The 17,038-nt window shown below is 40.5% G+C and overlaps 1 protein-coding gene across 1 annotated transcript; it reads right to left on the bottom strand.

The window, feature by feature from the left end:
* Nucleotides 1–5,145: 5,145 nt before the first annotated feature.
* Nucleotides 5,146–6,126, bottom strand: LOC130298371 (uncharacterized). Its single transcript, XM_056551305.1, has 2 exons — nucleotides 5,959–6,126; nucleotides 5,146–5,872 (listed from the first exon to the last, which is right to left on the bottom strand). The coding sequence occupies exons 1-2, from the start codon at nucleotides 6,081–6,083 to the stop codon at nucleotides 5,272–5,274; spliced, it is 726 nt and encodes a 241-aa protein (XP_056407280.1). The 5' UTR covers nucleotides 6,084–6,126; the 3' UTR covers nucleotides 5,146–5,271.
* Nucleotides 6,127–17,038: the final 10,912 nt, after the last annotated feature.

The following is a 17,038-nucleotide window of genomic DNA, read 5'->3' as shown; positions in this document are numbered from 1 at the left end:
TTTGGATAGAGAGGCATGGTCTGGGTGCCTTCCGAGAACAGAATGGGGAGGTGATGTGGTCCCTCCCGACACCCGGGCAGGATAGTAACCGTAGGAATGTGGCCCGTCTGATTTGGAGGGGTAAAGATGCGTGCCCGCCCCGGGCAAGGGTGGTTGAGCTCCTCCTTCAGATGGAGTTCAGGGCGAGTGACATCTTTGCCCTGATTCACCCCTATGGTTCTTCTGAGTTCGACATCAGCTTTGTTCGGCCAGAGGGTCTTGAACTTTTCTGGTCGAATTACGAGATGGTGAAGAACGAGCCAGACTGGCGGGATTTCGCTGTAAAAGCGATATCCCGGCAGAACCAAACCAAGAGAGTGACCGTTTTGACCCGTAACGAGTCGCTCTCTTGCTACGACATCATGACCTGGCTCGGTCGTTATGGGGATGTGACGGACATGCCCAAGAAAAATCTTGATGAGCACGGGATCTGGTCTGGGGCCTGGACGTTTTCCGTCAAACTTAGGCGTTCAGGGAGCACAGTTGCCCACATCCCATCGGCAGCCTTCCTCGGACGTGACAGAATCCAATGATTCTACCAGGGGCAGCCTAAAGTCTGCCACAGGTGTGGTAGTCCTACCCATTTTAGCGCAGCCTGCACTGTGCAGGTTTGCGCTTTGTGTGGTGGGGCTGGTCATTTGGCTGCATCCTGTGGGCAGATCCGGTGTCATCTGTGTGGTGTCCTAGGACACCCTTTCAGCCGTTGCCCCAGCGCCTTTTCCCGTGTGGTGGCCGCTCCAGCTGGGGAGAGCTTTAGGGTTGCCCCGGCTGGGGAGGGTACTTGCATGGGTGAAGGAGCAACAGGGTTAATGAAGAGCAAGAAGGGGCCTGCCAAACTAAGGCGAGAGGGAAAAAGAGGCTGATCTTTTTGATTCCTCCCACTATGAAAGTGTGGATGAGGAGGGGAGGGAAAGGCAGAAAAAAGACAAGGGCAAAAAAGTTGTAAAGGGGAAGTCTCAGTCCTCTATTTCAGGTGCTAAAGGCCAGGTCCTAAAAGGAAGCTTACCTGCCCCCCTTCTGATTGACCTATCGAACAGGTACCTTGTCCTTGATACCATCTCCTCCCCCTCATTGGAGGGGGGTGGCGAGGATGGGGTGCCTGAGGGATTGGAGCCTCCAGGGGGAACTGGGTCCTGTCCTGTTGAGGCATCTTCCTCGGAGGGCAGGGCTAACTCAGGGCCAGATGGAGATGGGAGCCAGATGGATCAGTCTGAGTCAAAAAGAGATCTAAAGAAAGTAAGAATGCTCCTTCTTCTTCAGGGGATGAGGCGGTGAAGAAGAAGGGCAAGAAAAAAAAATGGGTAAGGCCGTCTAACTCAATTACCCAGGATGGCAGCACTCACCCCATTGACGCTGGCATCTATTAATTGTGCCAGTATAAAGTCTGATACGGCTAGATTCGCAGCCTTTGATTTTCTCGGCCGTGTTGAAGCCGACATTTTCTTTTTACAGGAGACCAGGTTGTCAGATCTAGCCTCTCTGGTGAAAGCCAGAAGAGAGTGGAGGCGCGTCCCCTCCCACTGGTCTCTTGCGGCTGAGCCGTATAGTGGGGTGGCGGTCCTTTTTACCGCTCCGGTCGAATGCAGACGGGTCATTGAGTTAGAAATGGGGAGGTGCCTGATCTTAGATGTCTTCATGAAGGGACAAGAGCTCCGGCTCATCAACATCTACGCCCCACAAACAAAGTGGGGCCGTAAGGATCTCAGGGACTGCCCAGGTCGGAATCTGAGGGTGGGGTTGCATCTTTTAAATATGAAAAGGATCCCCCAGAAGTTTTGGGACTTGGCCTGGCGCTGCTTTCAGGGGAAGCTATATGTGAGGGACAACCTGAAGTACAGGAACTCTGATGACCGGGGATGTCCCCGAGAAGAGTGCGGGGACACGCTGGAAAGCATGGACCACTTCCTGCTTCATTGTCCCTTTAATATAGGGGTTTACAACAGGGTGGGCGCTTCCATCGGCTGGAGTCAACTTGCCGGCCTTTCCTATCCGGAGTGGGCTTATGGGGCATTCAGGAACCTGGGTGGCCGTGATCGGGGCACTTTATTCTTAGTTAGCTCAGTGGTTAGGTACTACACGTGGAATGCACGGTGCTTAGTATCGACCCAACAGAAAGTCCTCTCCGAGGTGGAGGTATGTAGGAACATCACTGGTGACCTCGGGAAGATCAGGTCTTTGGAGTATGGCAGTCTTGGTACCAGTAGGGCTTCTCTCCTGTGGAGAGGGTTTTCTTTTGATGTACCTTAATTTTGGTTAGGGACAGTATATAGATGTTAGGGTGAGTATAGGGTCAGTTTTATGAAGGGATAGCGATAGGATTAGAAGTAAGGTTCATAGGGTAAGCATTTTGAAACTTAGTTTTATCAGGATTGCCATCCTTCTTCCTGGTGGTGGGCTATGCATGTCACTCTAGCTTTTTGTTTTGTTTTCTGTAATTTGAATGTAAAGAGCTTGCAGGCAACCAATCTTGGGCCTGGTGGGGGTTTGTAGTACTGTATTACATTGTTTTTCATACTATTTCTGTGGTTGTAGTGAATTAGTACATTGTTGAGTTAGTTAATAATAGTGGGGGGGATTCATTTTAGGTTGGGTGGGGGTTGTTGGGGGGAGGGGATGATATTTTGGGTCTGACTTGGGTCAGTTTATGGACAATGACTGTTTCAGTAAAAAAAAAATAAAAAAAAATAAAAAAAACACTGTGATACACGAACTCTGACCATGTCCAGTGGGAGTGGTGTGGGTGACGGGAGAGTTCATAGTGTAGGTTATTTTTCTTTAGGTTTTATTCTTGTTTACATGTATTTCATAAGTATAAATAGTTTTATGTATTTTTGTATAGTGTTATACCTCATTGTAGGGTAAAGGCAGTCGGACCAGCTTTTAGTTGATATTATTGTGTTTTTTTTTTTCCCCTTATGGTAATGTATCCATGCATGTGTGTGTTACTATAGTTTAAAGAGAAGGGAAAGGAGAAAGGGGGAAAAAAAAAATAAAAAAAAAATTTCCAAGTTGGAATTATTTTTAGTTATGGCAATAAGCCCTCTTTTTATTATAAATTTTTGTATTTTTTTTTATTTTTTTTTTTTTTTTTTTTTTTCGTTGTTATGATATAATATGTATTGTGAGTATTGGTTGTTGTATGTGTGTAAAATTAATGGTATTTCCAAGATGGAATTATTTTATTTATTTCCTTATTATTTTTATGGCAGTTAGCCCTATTTATTTTTGTTTAATGCATTTTGTGTATGGTATGTGGGGATAAGTTTCCTATTCGGATGTTTTCAGTTAAAACTTAATTAAGGAAAGCTATATTTATGTTTTGTTGGTAATTAATGTGTGTATGTGTGTTTGGAAGGATAATAGGTAAGAATTAGTAGTATCAGGCAATATTTGTTAGTTGAGTTAAGCTGGGCTGGTCGGTTAGGTAGGTCCTTTTATTCTGTAACAAAGAGTTTATATTTGTTACTTTTTCATCCTTATGTTTCAGCTGATTAAGCATTGTATTTGTGTTTTGTAAAAGTTTCATATTTTTCTAATAAAAAGAGTTCCAGATGTAGCAAAACTCCCAGCATGCCAGGACAGTCAATGGCTATGCCGATGTGCTGGCCCCTGTATTCTCTGTGCAGTGATGACAACAGGGTGCCGCAACCGAGATCACGGGGGTCCTTTGGAGAGGGGATAAGATGTCTTGGTGCGTAGTACCCCTTTAAGAGGGAAAAACATGATATATATTTAACCCCAACCCAAATGTACCTTATTTTTATTTTCTACCTAAGGTACATAAAGACCGAAAAAAAAACACCTGTTCGTCCGATAGTTGCCAGATGTTTATCTGAATATATAGACCATCAGTTACAGAAATGTGCGGTGTCTTTACCAGCATACCTCAGAGATAAATGGGCGTTTATTAACCCTATTGAAAGATATCATACGGGAAGAGGACTATATGTGGGCAACACTAGATGTTGCTTCATTATATAGTAACATCCCACATGACAGAGGAGTGGAAGCTGTGTGATCTTTTTTAGTGGAAGATCCCTTGATGCCCATACATCAGAGGAACTTCATTTTGGAGGCCATTAAAGGGGTAGTCCAGTGTTGAAAAACATCCCCTATCCCAAGGATAGGGGATACATTTCAGATTGCGGGGTGTCCGACTGCTGGGGGGCCCCGTGATCTCCTGTACGGGGCCTTGGCTCGCTGGCCAGATAGCGCGTGTTGACTAGTGTTGAGCAGCATAGGCCATATTCAAATTCGCGATATTTCGCGTATATATGGACAAATATTCGTCATATATTCGCTAAATTCGCATATTCATAATATTCGCGTAATATTTTTGCATATGCGAAAATTTGCATAAATGAACATGTGCATATGCAAATTTTCCCATATGCGAAAATTCATACGCCAGTCTCACACAGCAGTATTAGAGCCTTCTTTACACCACACAAGCTGGAAGCAGAGAGGGATGATCACTGTGATGTGTATTGTGAAAAAAAAAAAACAATATTCGTAATTTCGAATATATAGTGCTATATTGGCGAATATTCGCGAATTCGCGCATTGCGAATATTTGCGAGCAACACTAGTGTTGACCACCAGACGAAGGGGCAGCCGACACGCCCCCTCAAAAAAAGCGCTATGGCAGAGCCAGAGATATCCAAAGGCAGCGCTGCATCAGTCCCCCCAAAAAATATCTATATTCAGGATGGCTGTTCGCATACTGCCAACTATTTTAAGGAGGTGGATGCAAACAGATACCTCGACTTTAACAGTTGCCATCTTAAATAATGGAAGAAGAACATTCCATTAGGTCAAATGAAAAGAATCCGAAGGAATTGTTCTTGCACACAAAAATACCTACAACAACTAGAGAACCTGGAGGATCGTTTTAAACAAAAAGGGTATCCCAAACCCCTTATACAAGGAGCACGCCAGAGAGTGGACGAATTAGAACAAAGTGCTTGCTTGAAAAATAATAAACAGGGTAATGCAGAGGGGGGTTATAATGATGAATTTGATTCTGTTTTTCTAACTAGGTATTACACTTCACACACCAATATTTTTTTTACATTTTTTTATTATTTTTTGTATAGGTAATATCACCAGCTCATATTATTGTGTCATGATTACTGGCACCATATGTTGTCCCCCAGTTATTCTTCTTTAGATGTTTTCCGTGTCCTGTGCAGTATCTCTCCCAGAAGTCCACTTGATGGCCCCCGTGGTGGTCTACACCCCGAAGTCATCAATTTTTACTCTAAGAGAGAGTGTGCAGCTGTTTCTGGAGACGGTCAACAATATCCTCTGCATGGTGGAATAATAGGTCACGATGTTTATCAGGATCAGTAGAAGCATCACCCACTCGATGATTATGATGGGGATTTCACGGATCTCGTCCCAGTCTTCATCATTATGGAATAATTCCTTTAATGTTTCATATCCAAAATAGAAAACTACACAGGCAAAAGTCAGGCCACAGCAGGTGCATCTACTATGGTGGATGACTTTTTTTGCTCCTGGTAATTTATACATCTGGATGGACTGCCCAAGGTAGTATAAGGCTTCACATGTAATGGAAATTATCGTGCTGACAAAGTGTATCCTGGGATATTCTTCGGGGGACAATACATGCATAACAGCTGTGGAAAAACAGGAGGCCCACACAATGGCCAGCAGGATCCTCTGGATCAGGACCTGATGACCCCTGAACTCTTCAGTATGCATAACCATATACTTATAAATAAGAAAGGTTAGTACCAAAGTGCCAATGGACGTCCCTATGAATCCAATTCTGAATAATATGCTTTCAGGAAAGAAATTTCCCACGTCACTGTGAAGGAAAAGGAACCAATGTTATTATGGATATTTCCTCACTCCCAACCCATGAAATAAGAATCATGTGCTTGTTTATCTTACCTGATGCTCATCAGTGGCGAGGCTGCATGGCCGAGGACGACCGTCATGATGTAGCTGGTGGCAAGCCAGGCCGCACACCAAAACGCCAACAGGAGTGGGACGAACCCCAGTCCTTTTAGCTCCATTTCAGACAAGTAGAAGAAGAAGACGCTAATCTCACTATTCTCACTAATCGCACTGGAACTGACTGAAGGCTCGGGCAGCTGTCAGTGGAATGTCAGGCCTCCAGCTGTCTATGACATCACATGTGACATGTCAGAATGACTGCTTGTTTCTTTGAGCTGCCATGATTTAGTATCTGCTATAGACAGAACCTGATGTTTTTACTATGGACCTTACAGACCTCAGAACCCAAGTAATTAGTGCAGGGGCTCCATTTTGATCATCTCATATTTCACATTATTTGAGTTCCAGGGTTCAGATACATTTGCACCCGCTATAGCAGTGGTCTTCAAGCTGTGAACCCCCAACCGCTGCAGAACCACAACTCCCAGCATGCCCAGACAGCAACTTCGCATAAGGAAATAGTCTAATTAAACTTTTCTTATATATAGAATCCCTGAAATCTCCAATCTCTCCTTTTATTGGTTTATGATCTGTGTTACTTATTTGTAAAAAACAATGTTTCTGATTGTCTTCCCCCCACACACTTATGGGCTATCTCTTCAAACGACTTTATTTGACCTAAAGCGTATAATTGATTTACATAAATAAGCCCCTTTTCATCCAAAAGAGTGAATCTTTAATTTTAAGGAATTCTTTAAGTGCTTTATTCGACCATAATGAAGTAAAGTCAAATCTCCATGTGATTTTAAAAATTTTTTAAGTTCCTCCCATACTTAATTATCTAGATATGCATGGGTGTAGTGAGTATCCCAGCTTCCAAAATCTCAAAAATATCCTTATAACGACCCATTAGGGTATGTTCACACTACAGTGTGTGAATGGAATCTCCGCTCGCTGAATTCAGTGAGCGAAGATTCAGTCTGGCAGCCGGCGGCGGCGGTAGGACCGGGCGGCACTGAGCCGTCACCATTGACAGCTATGCAGTGCTCGCGGACTTCCGTGCAAAGAATAAACATGTTCTTTCTTTGGGCGGAACAATTTCAGTGGCGCTGAAATTCCGCAGTGTGAACGGGTCTCGCGGAAACCCATTCACACTAATGTTAAGTTCACACCGCGGAATTCGGCTCTCGGAATTCCGCCCGTGGAATTCCGTGGGAATTCCGTAGTGTGAACATACCCTTAGAGAGAAAAAATAGGACTACATTTTACCTCCTTCTGATAATAGTCTGCAATTTTAGTGCTAAAAAGTACCTAAAAAAAAAAAAAGTGCCCAACCCCCATCGTGCTCAGCTAACGTTAAAGAAACATATTTCATTCTCGTGCTTTCCTGCCCCAAAGTAGTGAATTTAATAAAGAAATAAGAGCTTGGAACCATTTTTCTGATATCCATACAGTATAGAAACATAGAATGTGTCGGCAGATAAGAACCAATTGGCCCATCTAGTCTGCCCAATAATCTGAATCCTATCAATAGTCCCTGGCCCTATCTTATATGAAGGATAGCCTTATGCCTATCCCATGCATGTTTAAACTCCTTCACTGTATTTGCAGCGACTAGTGTTGCTCACGAATATTCGCTATTCAAATTTTAATTGCGAATATAGCATATTCGCGAATTTGCGAATATTGCAAATATAGCACTATATATTCATAATTACGAATATTCGCTTTTTTTGCGCATATGTGAAAATTTGAGCCCTCCCTTCATTAATGGTATAGAGAACTGTGACTAGTGCATCAACTCTGCGATTTTTTGCCCAATAGGCTAATTGTGGTCTATGGGGATCTCACTGCATGTAAGATAAGCAGGACCGTCTCGGCAGTACAGTGGGATGGGAGACCGTCACTGGTTCGAGTCCCAGGGTGGACAGTGTTACAGTGTTGTGGTTAAACTTTACTTTCCTGGAAAAGCTGCTGAGTTGCCCATAGCAACCAATCAAATTGCTTCTTTCATTTTTCAGAGGCCTTTTCAAAAATGAAAGAAGCGATCTGATTGGTTGCTAAGTATATAGTAAACATTCATATATGTGGTCAATATATAGTATACATTCATATATATGGGGGTAAGTATATAGTATACATTCATATATATGGGGGTCAGTATATAGTATACATTCATATATGGGGGTCAGTATATAGTATACATTCATATGTGTGGTCAGTATATAGTATACATTCATATATGGGGGTCAGTATATAGTATACATTCATATATATGGGGGTCAGTATATAGTATACATTCACATATATGGGGGTCAGTATATAGTATACATTCATATGTGTGGTCAGTATATAGTATACATTCATATATGGGGTCATTATATAGTATACATTAATATATATGGGGGTCAGTATATAGTATACATTCATATATATGGGGGTCAGTATATAGTATACATGCATATATGGGGGTCAGTGTATAGTATACATTCATATATATGGGGGTCAGTATATAGTATACATTCATATATATGGGGGTCAGTATATAGTATACATTCATATATATGGGGGTCAGTATATAGTATACATTCATATATATGGGGGTCAGTATATAGTATACATTCATATATATGGGGGTCAGTATATAGTATACATTCATATATATGGGGGTCAGTATATAGTATACATTCATATATGGGGGTCAGTATATAGTATACATTCATATATATGGGGGTCAGTATAAAGTATACATTTATATATATGGGGCTCAGTATATAGTATACATTCATATATATGGGGCTCAGTATATAGTATACATTCATATATATGGGGGTCAGTATATAGTATACATTCATATATATGGGGGTCAGTATATACTATACATTCATATATGGGGGTCAGTATATAGTATAAATTAATTTGTGGGGACGAGTATATAGTATACTTTCATATATATGGGGGTCAGTATATAGTATACATTCATATATATGGGGGTCAGTATATAGTATACATTCATATATGTGGTCAGTATATAGTATACATTCATATATAAGTGGGTCAGTATATAGTATACATTTACATATATGTGGTCAGTATATAGTATACATTCATATATATGGGGGTCAATATATAGTATACATTCATTTATGGGGGTCAGTATATAGTATACATTCATATATATGGGGGTCAGTATATAGTATACATTCATATGTGTGGTCAGTATATAGTATACATTCATATGTGTGGTCAGTATATAGTATACATTCATATGTGTGGTCAGTATATAGTATACATTCATATATATGGGGGTCAGTATATAGTATACATTCATATGTGTGGTCAGTATATAGTATACATTCATATGTGTGGTCAGTATATAGTATACATTCATATGTGTGGTCAGTATATAGTATACATTCATATGTGTGGTCAGTATATAGTATACATTCATATTTGTGGTCAGTATATTTTATACATTCATATGTGTGGTCAGTATATAGTATACATTCATATGTGTGGTCAGTATATAGTATACATTCATATGTGTGGTCAGTATATATTATACATTCATATGTGTGGTCAGTATATATTATACATTCATATGTGTGGTCAGTATATAGTATACATTCATATGTGTGGTCAGTATATAGTATACATTCATATGTGTGGTCAGTATATTTTATACATTCATATGTGTGGTCAGTATATAGTATACATTCATATGTGTGGTCAGTATATAGCATACATTCATATGTGTGGTCAGTATATAGTATACATTCATATGTGTGGTCAGTATATAGTATACATTCATATGTGTGGTCAGTATATAGTATACATTCATATATATGGGGGTCAGTATATAGTATACATTCATATGTGTGGTCAGTATATAGTATACATTCATATGTGTGGTCAGTATATAGTATACATTCATATTTGTGGTCAGTATATTTTATACATTCATATGTGTGGTCAGTATATAGTATACATTCATATGTGTGGTCAGTATATAGTATACATTCATATGTGTGGTCAGTATATAGTATACATTCATATGTGTGGTCAGTATATATTATACATTCATATGTGTGGTCAGTATATAGTATACATTCATATGTGTGGTCAGTATATAGTATACATTCATATGTGTGGTCAGTATATAGTATACATTCATATGTGTGGTCAGTATATAGTATACATTCATATGTGTGGTCAGTATATAGTATACATTCATATGTGTGGTCAGTATATAGTATACATTCATATATGGGGGTCAGTATATAGTATACATTCATATATATGGGGGTCAGTATATAGTATACATTCATATGTGTGGTCAGTATATAGTATACATTCATATGTGTGGTCAGTATATATTATACATTCATATGTGTGGTCAGTATATAGTATACATTCATATGTGTGGTCAGTATATAGTATACATTCATATGTGTGGTCAGTATATAGTATACATTCATATGTGTGGTCAGTATATAGTATACATTCATATGTGTGGTCAGTATATAGTATACATTCATATGTGTGGTCAGTATATAGTATACATTCATATGTGTGGTCAGTATATTTGATATAGTTGGGGTCACTGAGACATGGCTGGTGATATAGTTGGGGTCACTGAGACATGGCTGGACTCCTCACATGACTGGGCTGTTAATCTGCAGGGGTTTACATTGTTTGGCAAGGATAGAATGAACAGAAAAGGTGGTGGAGTCTGTCTGTATGTAAGAAGTGGTATGAAAGTCAGTGTGAACGATGCCATAGTGTGTGATGATTCTGAGGAGGTGGAATCACTGTGGGTAGAATTACAAAAGGAGGGAAATACTGAAATAATAATATTTGGGGTAATTTACAGACCCCCTAATATCACTGAAGAGATAGAAGTTCGGCTTTATAAACAAATAGAGAGGGCCGCCCGGGCAGGTACAGTGGTAATAATGGGAGATTTTAACTATCCAGATATAGATTGGGGTCCGGGGTTGGCTAAAACTACAAAGGGGAGAAAATTCCTAAATTTATTGCAGGATAATTTTCTGGGCCAGTTTGTGGAGGACCCAACAAGAAGTGATGCCTTGTTGGATCTGATCATTTCCAACAACGCAGAGCTGGTTGGTAATGTAACTGTGCGGGAAAACCTTGGTAATAGCGACCACAATATAGTTACTTTTGCCTTAAAATGTAGAAAACAAAGACAGGCGGGGAAGGCAAAAACATATAACTTTAAAAAGGCAAACTTCCCTGGGCTGAGGGCTGCACTACAGGACATAGACTGGGGGGAGGTGTTGTCAAATACTGATACAGAAGGTAAATGGGACATCTTTAAATCAACTCTAAATAACTATACAGCTAAATATATACCAAAGGGGAACAAATATAAACGATTAAAACTAAATCCTACATGGCTGACACATGATGTTAAAAGAGCAATAAACAACAAAAAAAATATCCTTCAAAAAATACAAATCTGATGGGTCAGATATAACATTTAAACAGTACAAGGAGCTTAATAAAATCTGTAAAAATGTAATAAAAACAGCAAAAATTCAAAACGAGAGACAGGTGGCCAAAGAAAGCAAAACTAATCCTAAATATTTTTTTAGATATATAAATGCAAAAAAACCAAGGACAGAGCATGTAGGACCCCTTAATAATGATAATGGGGAGGTTGTCACAGGCGATCAAGAGAAGGCGGAGCTACTGAATGGGTTCTTTAGTTCTGTATATACTAAGGAAGAAGGAGCTGACATTGGCCAGGTCAGTGCTGGTAACACATCATGTAATGTACTGAACTGGCTTAATGTAGAGATGGTACAAGGTAAGTTAAGTGATATAAATGTAAGCAAATCTCCAGGGCCGGATGGACTACACCCAAGAGTTCTTAGAGAGGTAAGTTCAGTAATATCTGTACCCCTGTTCATGATATTTAGAGATTCTCTGGTGTCTGGTATTGTGCCAAGGGACTGGCGCAAGGCGAATGTGGTGCCAATCTTCAAAAAGGGCTCTAGGTCTTCCCCAGGAAACTATAGACCGGTAAGTCTAACGTGCATTGTGGGTAAATTGTTTGAAGGACTTATAAGGGATTACATACAGGAATACATAGGGGATAATAGTATTATAAGTGATAGCCAGCATGGGTTTACTAAGGATAGAAGTTGTCAAACCAATCTAATTTGCTTTTATGAAGAGGTGAGTAGAAGCCTTGACAGAGGAATGGCTGTGGATATAGAGGGGGGCTGTGTATATAGAGGGGGGCTCTGTATATAGAGGAATGGCTGTGGATATAGTGTTTCTGGATTTTGCTAAAGCATTTGATACTGTCCCTCATAGACGTCTGACAGGTAAGTTAATGTTTTTGGGTTTGGAAATTTTAGTTTGTAACTGGATTGAACACTGGCTCATGGATCGTACCCAGAGAGTGGTGGTCAATGATTCGTACTCTGATTGGTCCCCGGTAATTAGTGGTGTACCCCAAGGTTCAGTACTGGGCCCGCTGTTGTTTAATTTATTTATCAATGATATAGAGGATGATATTAACAGCTCTGTTTCTATCTTTGCAGATGACACCAAGCTTTGTAGCACGGTACAGTCTATAGAGGATGCGTATAAGTTACAAGATGACTTGGATAGACTAAGTGTCTGGGCATCCACTTGGCAAATGAGGTTCAATGTGGATAAATGTAAAGTTATGCATCTGGGTACTAATAACCTGCATGCGTCGTATGTCTTAGGGGGGATTAAACTGTCAGAGTCACTGGTAGAGAAGGATCTGGGTGTACTTGTAGATCACAGACTACAGAATAGCACAATGTCAGGCTGCTGCTTCCAAAGCCGGCAGGATATTGTCATGTATCAAAAGAGGCATGGACTCAAGGGACAGGGACATAATACTCCCCCTTTATAAAGCATTGGTACGGCCTCACCTGGAATATGCTGTTCAGTTTTGGGCACCTGTCCATAAAAGGGACACTGCGGAGTTGGAAAGGGTGCAGAGACGCGCGACTAAACTAATATGGGGCATGGAACATCTTAGCTATGAGGAGCGATTAAAGGAGTTACAATTGTTTAGTCTTGAGAAGAGATGTTTAAGGGGGGATATGATAAACGTATATAAGTATATTAATGGCCCATACAAAAAATATGGAGAAAAACTGTTCCAGGTTAAACCCCCCCAAAGGACGAGGGGGCACTCCCTCCGTCTGGAGAAGAAAAAGTTTAGTCTCAAGGGGCGACACGCCTTCTTTACCGTGAGGACTGTGAATTTATGGAACGGTCTACCTCAGGAACTGGTCACAGCAGGAACAATTAACAGCTTTAAAACAGGGTTAGATACATTCCTGGAACAAAATAACATTAATGCTTATGAAGAAATATAAAATCCCATCCCTTCCCCAATATCGCGCCACACCCCTACCCCTTAATTCCCTGGTTGAACTTGATGGACATATGTCTTTTTTCGACCGTACTAACTATGTAACTATACATTCATATATATGGGGGTCAGTATATAGTATTCATTCATATATATGGGGGTCAGTATATAGTATACATTCATATATATGGGGATCAGTATATAGTATACATTCATATATGGGGGTCAGTATATAGTATACATTCATATATGGGGGTCAGTATATAGTATACATTCATATATATGTGGTCAGTATATAGTATACATTCATATTTATGGGGGTCAGTATATAGTATACATTCATATATATGGGGGTCAGTATATAGTATACATTCATATGTGTGGTCAGTATATAGTATACATTCATATATATAGGGGTCAGTATATAGCATACATTCATATACATGGGGTCAGTATATAGCATACAATCATATATATGGGGTCAGTATATAGTATACATTCATATATATATGGGGGTCAGTATATAGCATACATTCATATATATGGGGTCAGTATAAAGTATACATTCATATATATGGGGGTCAGTATATAGTATACATTCATATGTGTGGTCAGTATTTAGTATACATTCATATATATGGGGGTCAGTATATAGCATACATCCATATACATGGGGTCAGTATATAGCATACATTCATATATATGGGGTCAGTATAAAGTATACATTCATATATATGGGGGTCAGTATATAGTATACATTCATATATATGGGGGTCAGTATATAGTATACATTCATATATGGGGGTCAGTATATAGTATACATTCATATATATGGAGTCAGTATATAGTATACATTCATATATATGTGGTCAGTATATAGTATACATTCATATATATAGGGGTCAGTATATAATATACATTCATATATGGGGGTCAGTATATAGTATACATTCATATATACGGGGGTCAGTATATAGTATACATTCATATATATGTGGTCAGTATATAGTATACATTCATATATATGGGGGTCAGTATATAGTATACATTCATATATATGGGGGTCAGTATATAATATACATTCATATATGGGGGTCAGTATATAGTATACATTCATATATACGGGGGTCAGTATATAGTATACATTCATATATATGTGGTCAGTATATAGTATACATTCATTTGTGGTCGGATCTTATCGTGAGACGAACGTCCCTACCTATTCTTATCCTACCTAACCACCTCGTATCTAACTATGCAGTCTGATGTGTGCCATTACTGCTGCGTGCAGAGTACACCTGTATAAAAGAGGGCATACCCTATAAGAGAAATAGATGTAAATATAAATATAAAGGGAGGGTGGGTGGGAGCAAAGAACCCGCGGCGCACACTGGTATCCGGCCACGGGCTCTTATGGGTCCTTCCAGCTCCTCCCACAAATACAGGCTAACTTGTTAGCCTTTACACTTGTGGTCGGATCTTATCGTGAGACGAACGTCCCTACCTATTCTTATCCTACCTAACCACCTCGTATCTAACTATGCAGTCTGATGTGTGCCATTACTGCTGCGTGCAGAGTACACCTGTATAAAAGAGGGCAAAACTCATTAATATAACCAAAACTCTTTATTAACAATCACAGTTCACATCACTAGAGACTGGAATGCCTCCGCCATTTCTCTGCGAGGATTAGGAATGTAACGCGTGAAACTGCCAGATTTCCAGCGACCTAACTTCTTTATAATGTGCGCTGGTACCCCATTGCGTGACGCGGCAGTGGCAGCACCAATACGAAACGAATGACCAGAAATCGCAGCCGGATCACCACCTACGGACCTAACCAAAATGCGTAAATGTTTTACGAACACTGAAGTCGTTAATGGGGAATTTTTAAACAATAACAGAGGAGCATCAGGCTGACTGAAATGACCTAGGGCCAATAACGAATCCAATACTTTGACTGGACACCACTTATGAGTCGTGGCGAAATACCGAATGGCTACTACATGCCCCGGTAACGTAGTCTTAGTGCTGTTCAACAACAACTCAAAATAATCTGACTTGCGTTCTAGTTGACCCACCTTAAGAAACAAGCTGCGACTGTTACTACTGGTGAACTCTCCTGGTCTGAGAAAACCATAGTATCCAAGATACATAGCCGCCTTTACGACGTGACTGTCATGCTGACCGAATGGGGCACCATCTAATGCATCCGAAAGCTGCCGGAACAGCTCTCCTGAAATCGGCTGCCTGACGGCTACTTTGGGTGGCTCTGTTTTAGCAATGCCTTTCAGCGCTGCTTTGACCATGCGGGATGAAAACAGAGTCTCTGTCAGGCTCAGTCAAGGAAAAGTAATGGTGGATTCCTGATAAATATAGTTTTATTGTATTGTGTGCTAACTGTAAATTAGTATGGCAAAACCCGATAAAAGCTAGAATAAATTCTACAGATTTCACATCTCCTTCTGGAAAATCTAGACAGAATCTCTGAAACACTTTCCATGCAGCATCATAAATCTTCTGAGTATTAGGAGATAAAGAATTAACCACAAGCTGTTTAGCTGTCAGCCAGTGCTTTACTAGTCTAGGATCAGTGAATGCCACGGCGGGATCTGGGCCCCTTCTGGCTCTGCTTCTGGCATTACCTGTGAAAAAAGCGAAAAGTTCCTTCTAGAAAGAGCATCGGCTGCTATGTTTTCAACACCATTTATGTGCGCACAGGAGAAATTGAATTTATGATACAATGATAACCATACTAGTTTCCTAGCGAAGGACATGATGTGGGGGCTTCTGGACCTACCCTTCATGAGTACTTCCACTATAGTTGCATTATCTGATACAAAGAGTACAGTAGACTTCTCCCAGTAACGACCCCAAACCTGGGCTGCTGCTACTATAGGGTATAATTCGAACAGGGCAGAATTACGCTGGAAACCAGGCATCTGGCCTACTTCGGGAGGCCACGGACTCGCCAGCCATCTCTTACCCCAAATAGCAGCATAACCCAAGATGGCGGACGCATCTGAGAACACTATGGGGGATTGATCAGAAATTTCAGGGATGAAGAAGGAAATCCCATTCCAATTAAGAAAAAACAGTTCCCACATCCTCAAATCGGCTACCGCTTGCTGATTTAGCTGAATGATGCTGTTTTGTTCAGGGGCCGTGGGAAGAAGTTCAAGCAACCTGGAAATAAACGTGCGACCTTGTGGAATTATGCGCATCGCAAAATTTAACATGCCTAGAATTGATTGTAGCTCGACTTTGAGTATATGAGGACTGTTTTTTAGCTTGACAATTGCTTCTCTGACTCTCTGTAACTTGTCTGCTGGTAATCTTGCCTCCATTTTTTGTGAATCGAGCACAACTCCAAGAAAAGTGATAACTTGTGTGGGGCCCTCTACTTTATTGGGTGCCACAGGTACCGCTAGTTGCTCAAAAGCTGCCAACAGGATTGCTAAGTCCCTAGGTGTCTTATGAGGAGGCTCGATAAGCAAAAAGTCATCAAGATAATGGATGACATGATGGGATGAAAATCTATTTTCCAGAATCCAATGTAGAGCATCGGCAAACTTGTTAAACAGCCACGGGCTACTCCTAGCTCCGAATGTCAATTTGGTAGCAAAATAATACCTGTCCAACCACTTAATGCCATGCCATTTCCACAGTTGAGGAAGTATGGGCAGG

This window comes from Hyla sarda, assembly GCF_029499605.1.
Source record: "Hyla sarda isolate aHylSar1 chromosome 2 unlocalized genomic scaffold, aHylSar1.hap1 SUPER_2_unloc_2, whole genome shotgun sequence".
Classification (NCBI taxonomy): Eukaryota; Metazoa; Chordata; class Amphibia; order Anura; family Hylidae; genus Hyla; species Hyla sarda.
The sequence above is the reverse complement of the archived record's forward strand: the minus strand, read 5'-3'. Positions and strand labels throughout refer to the sequence as shown.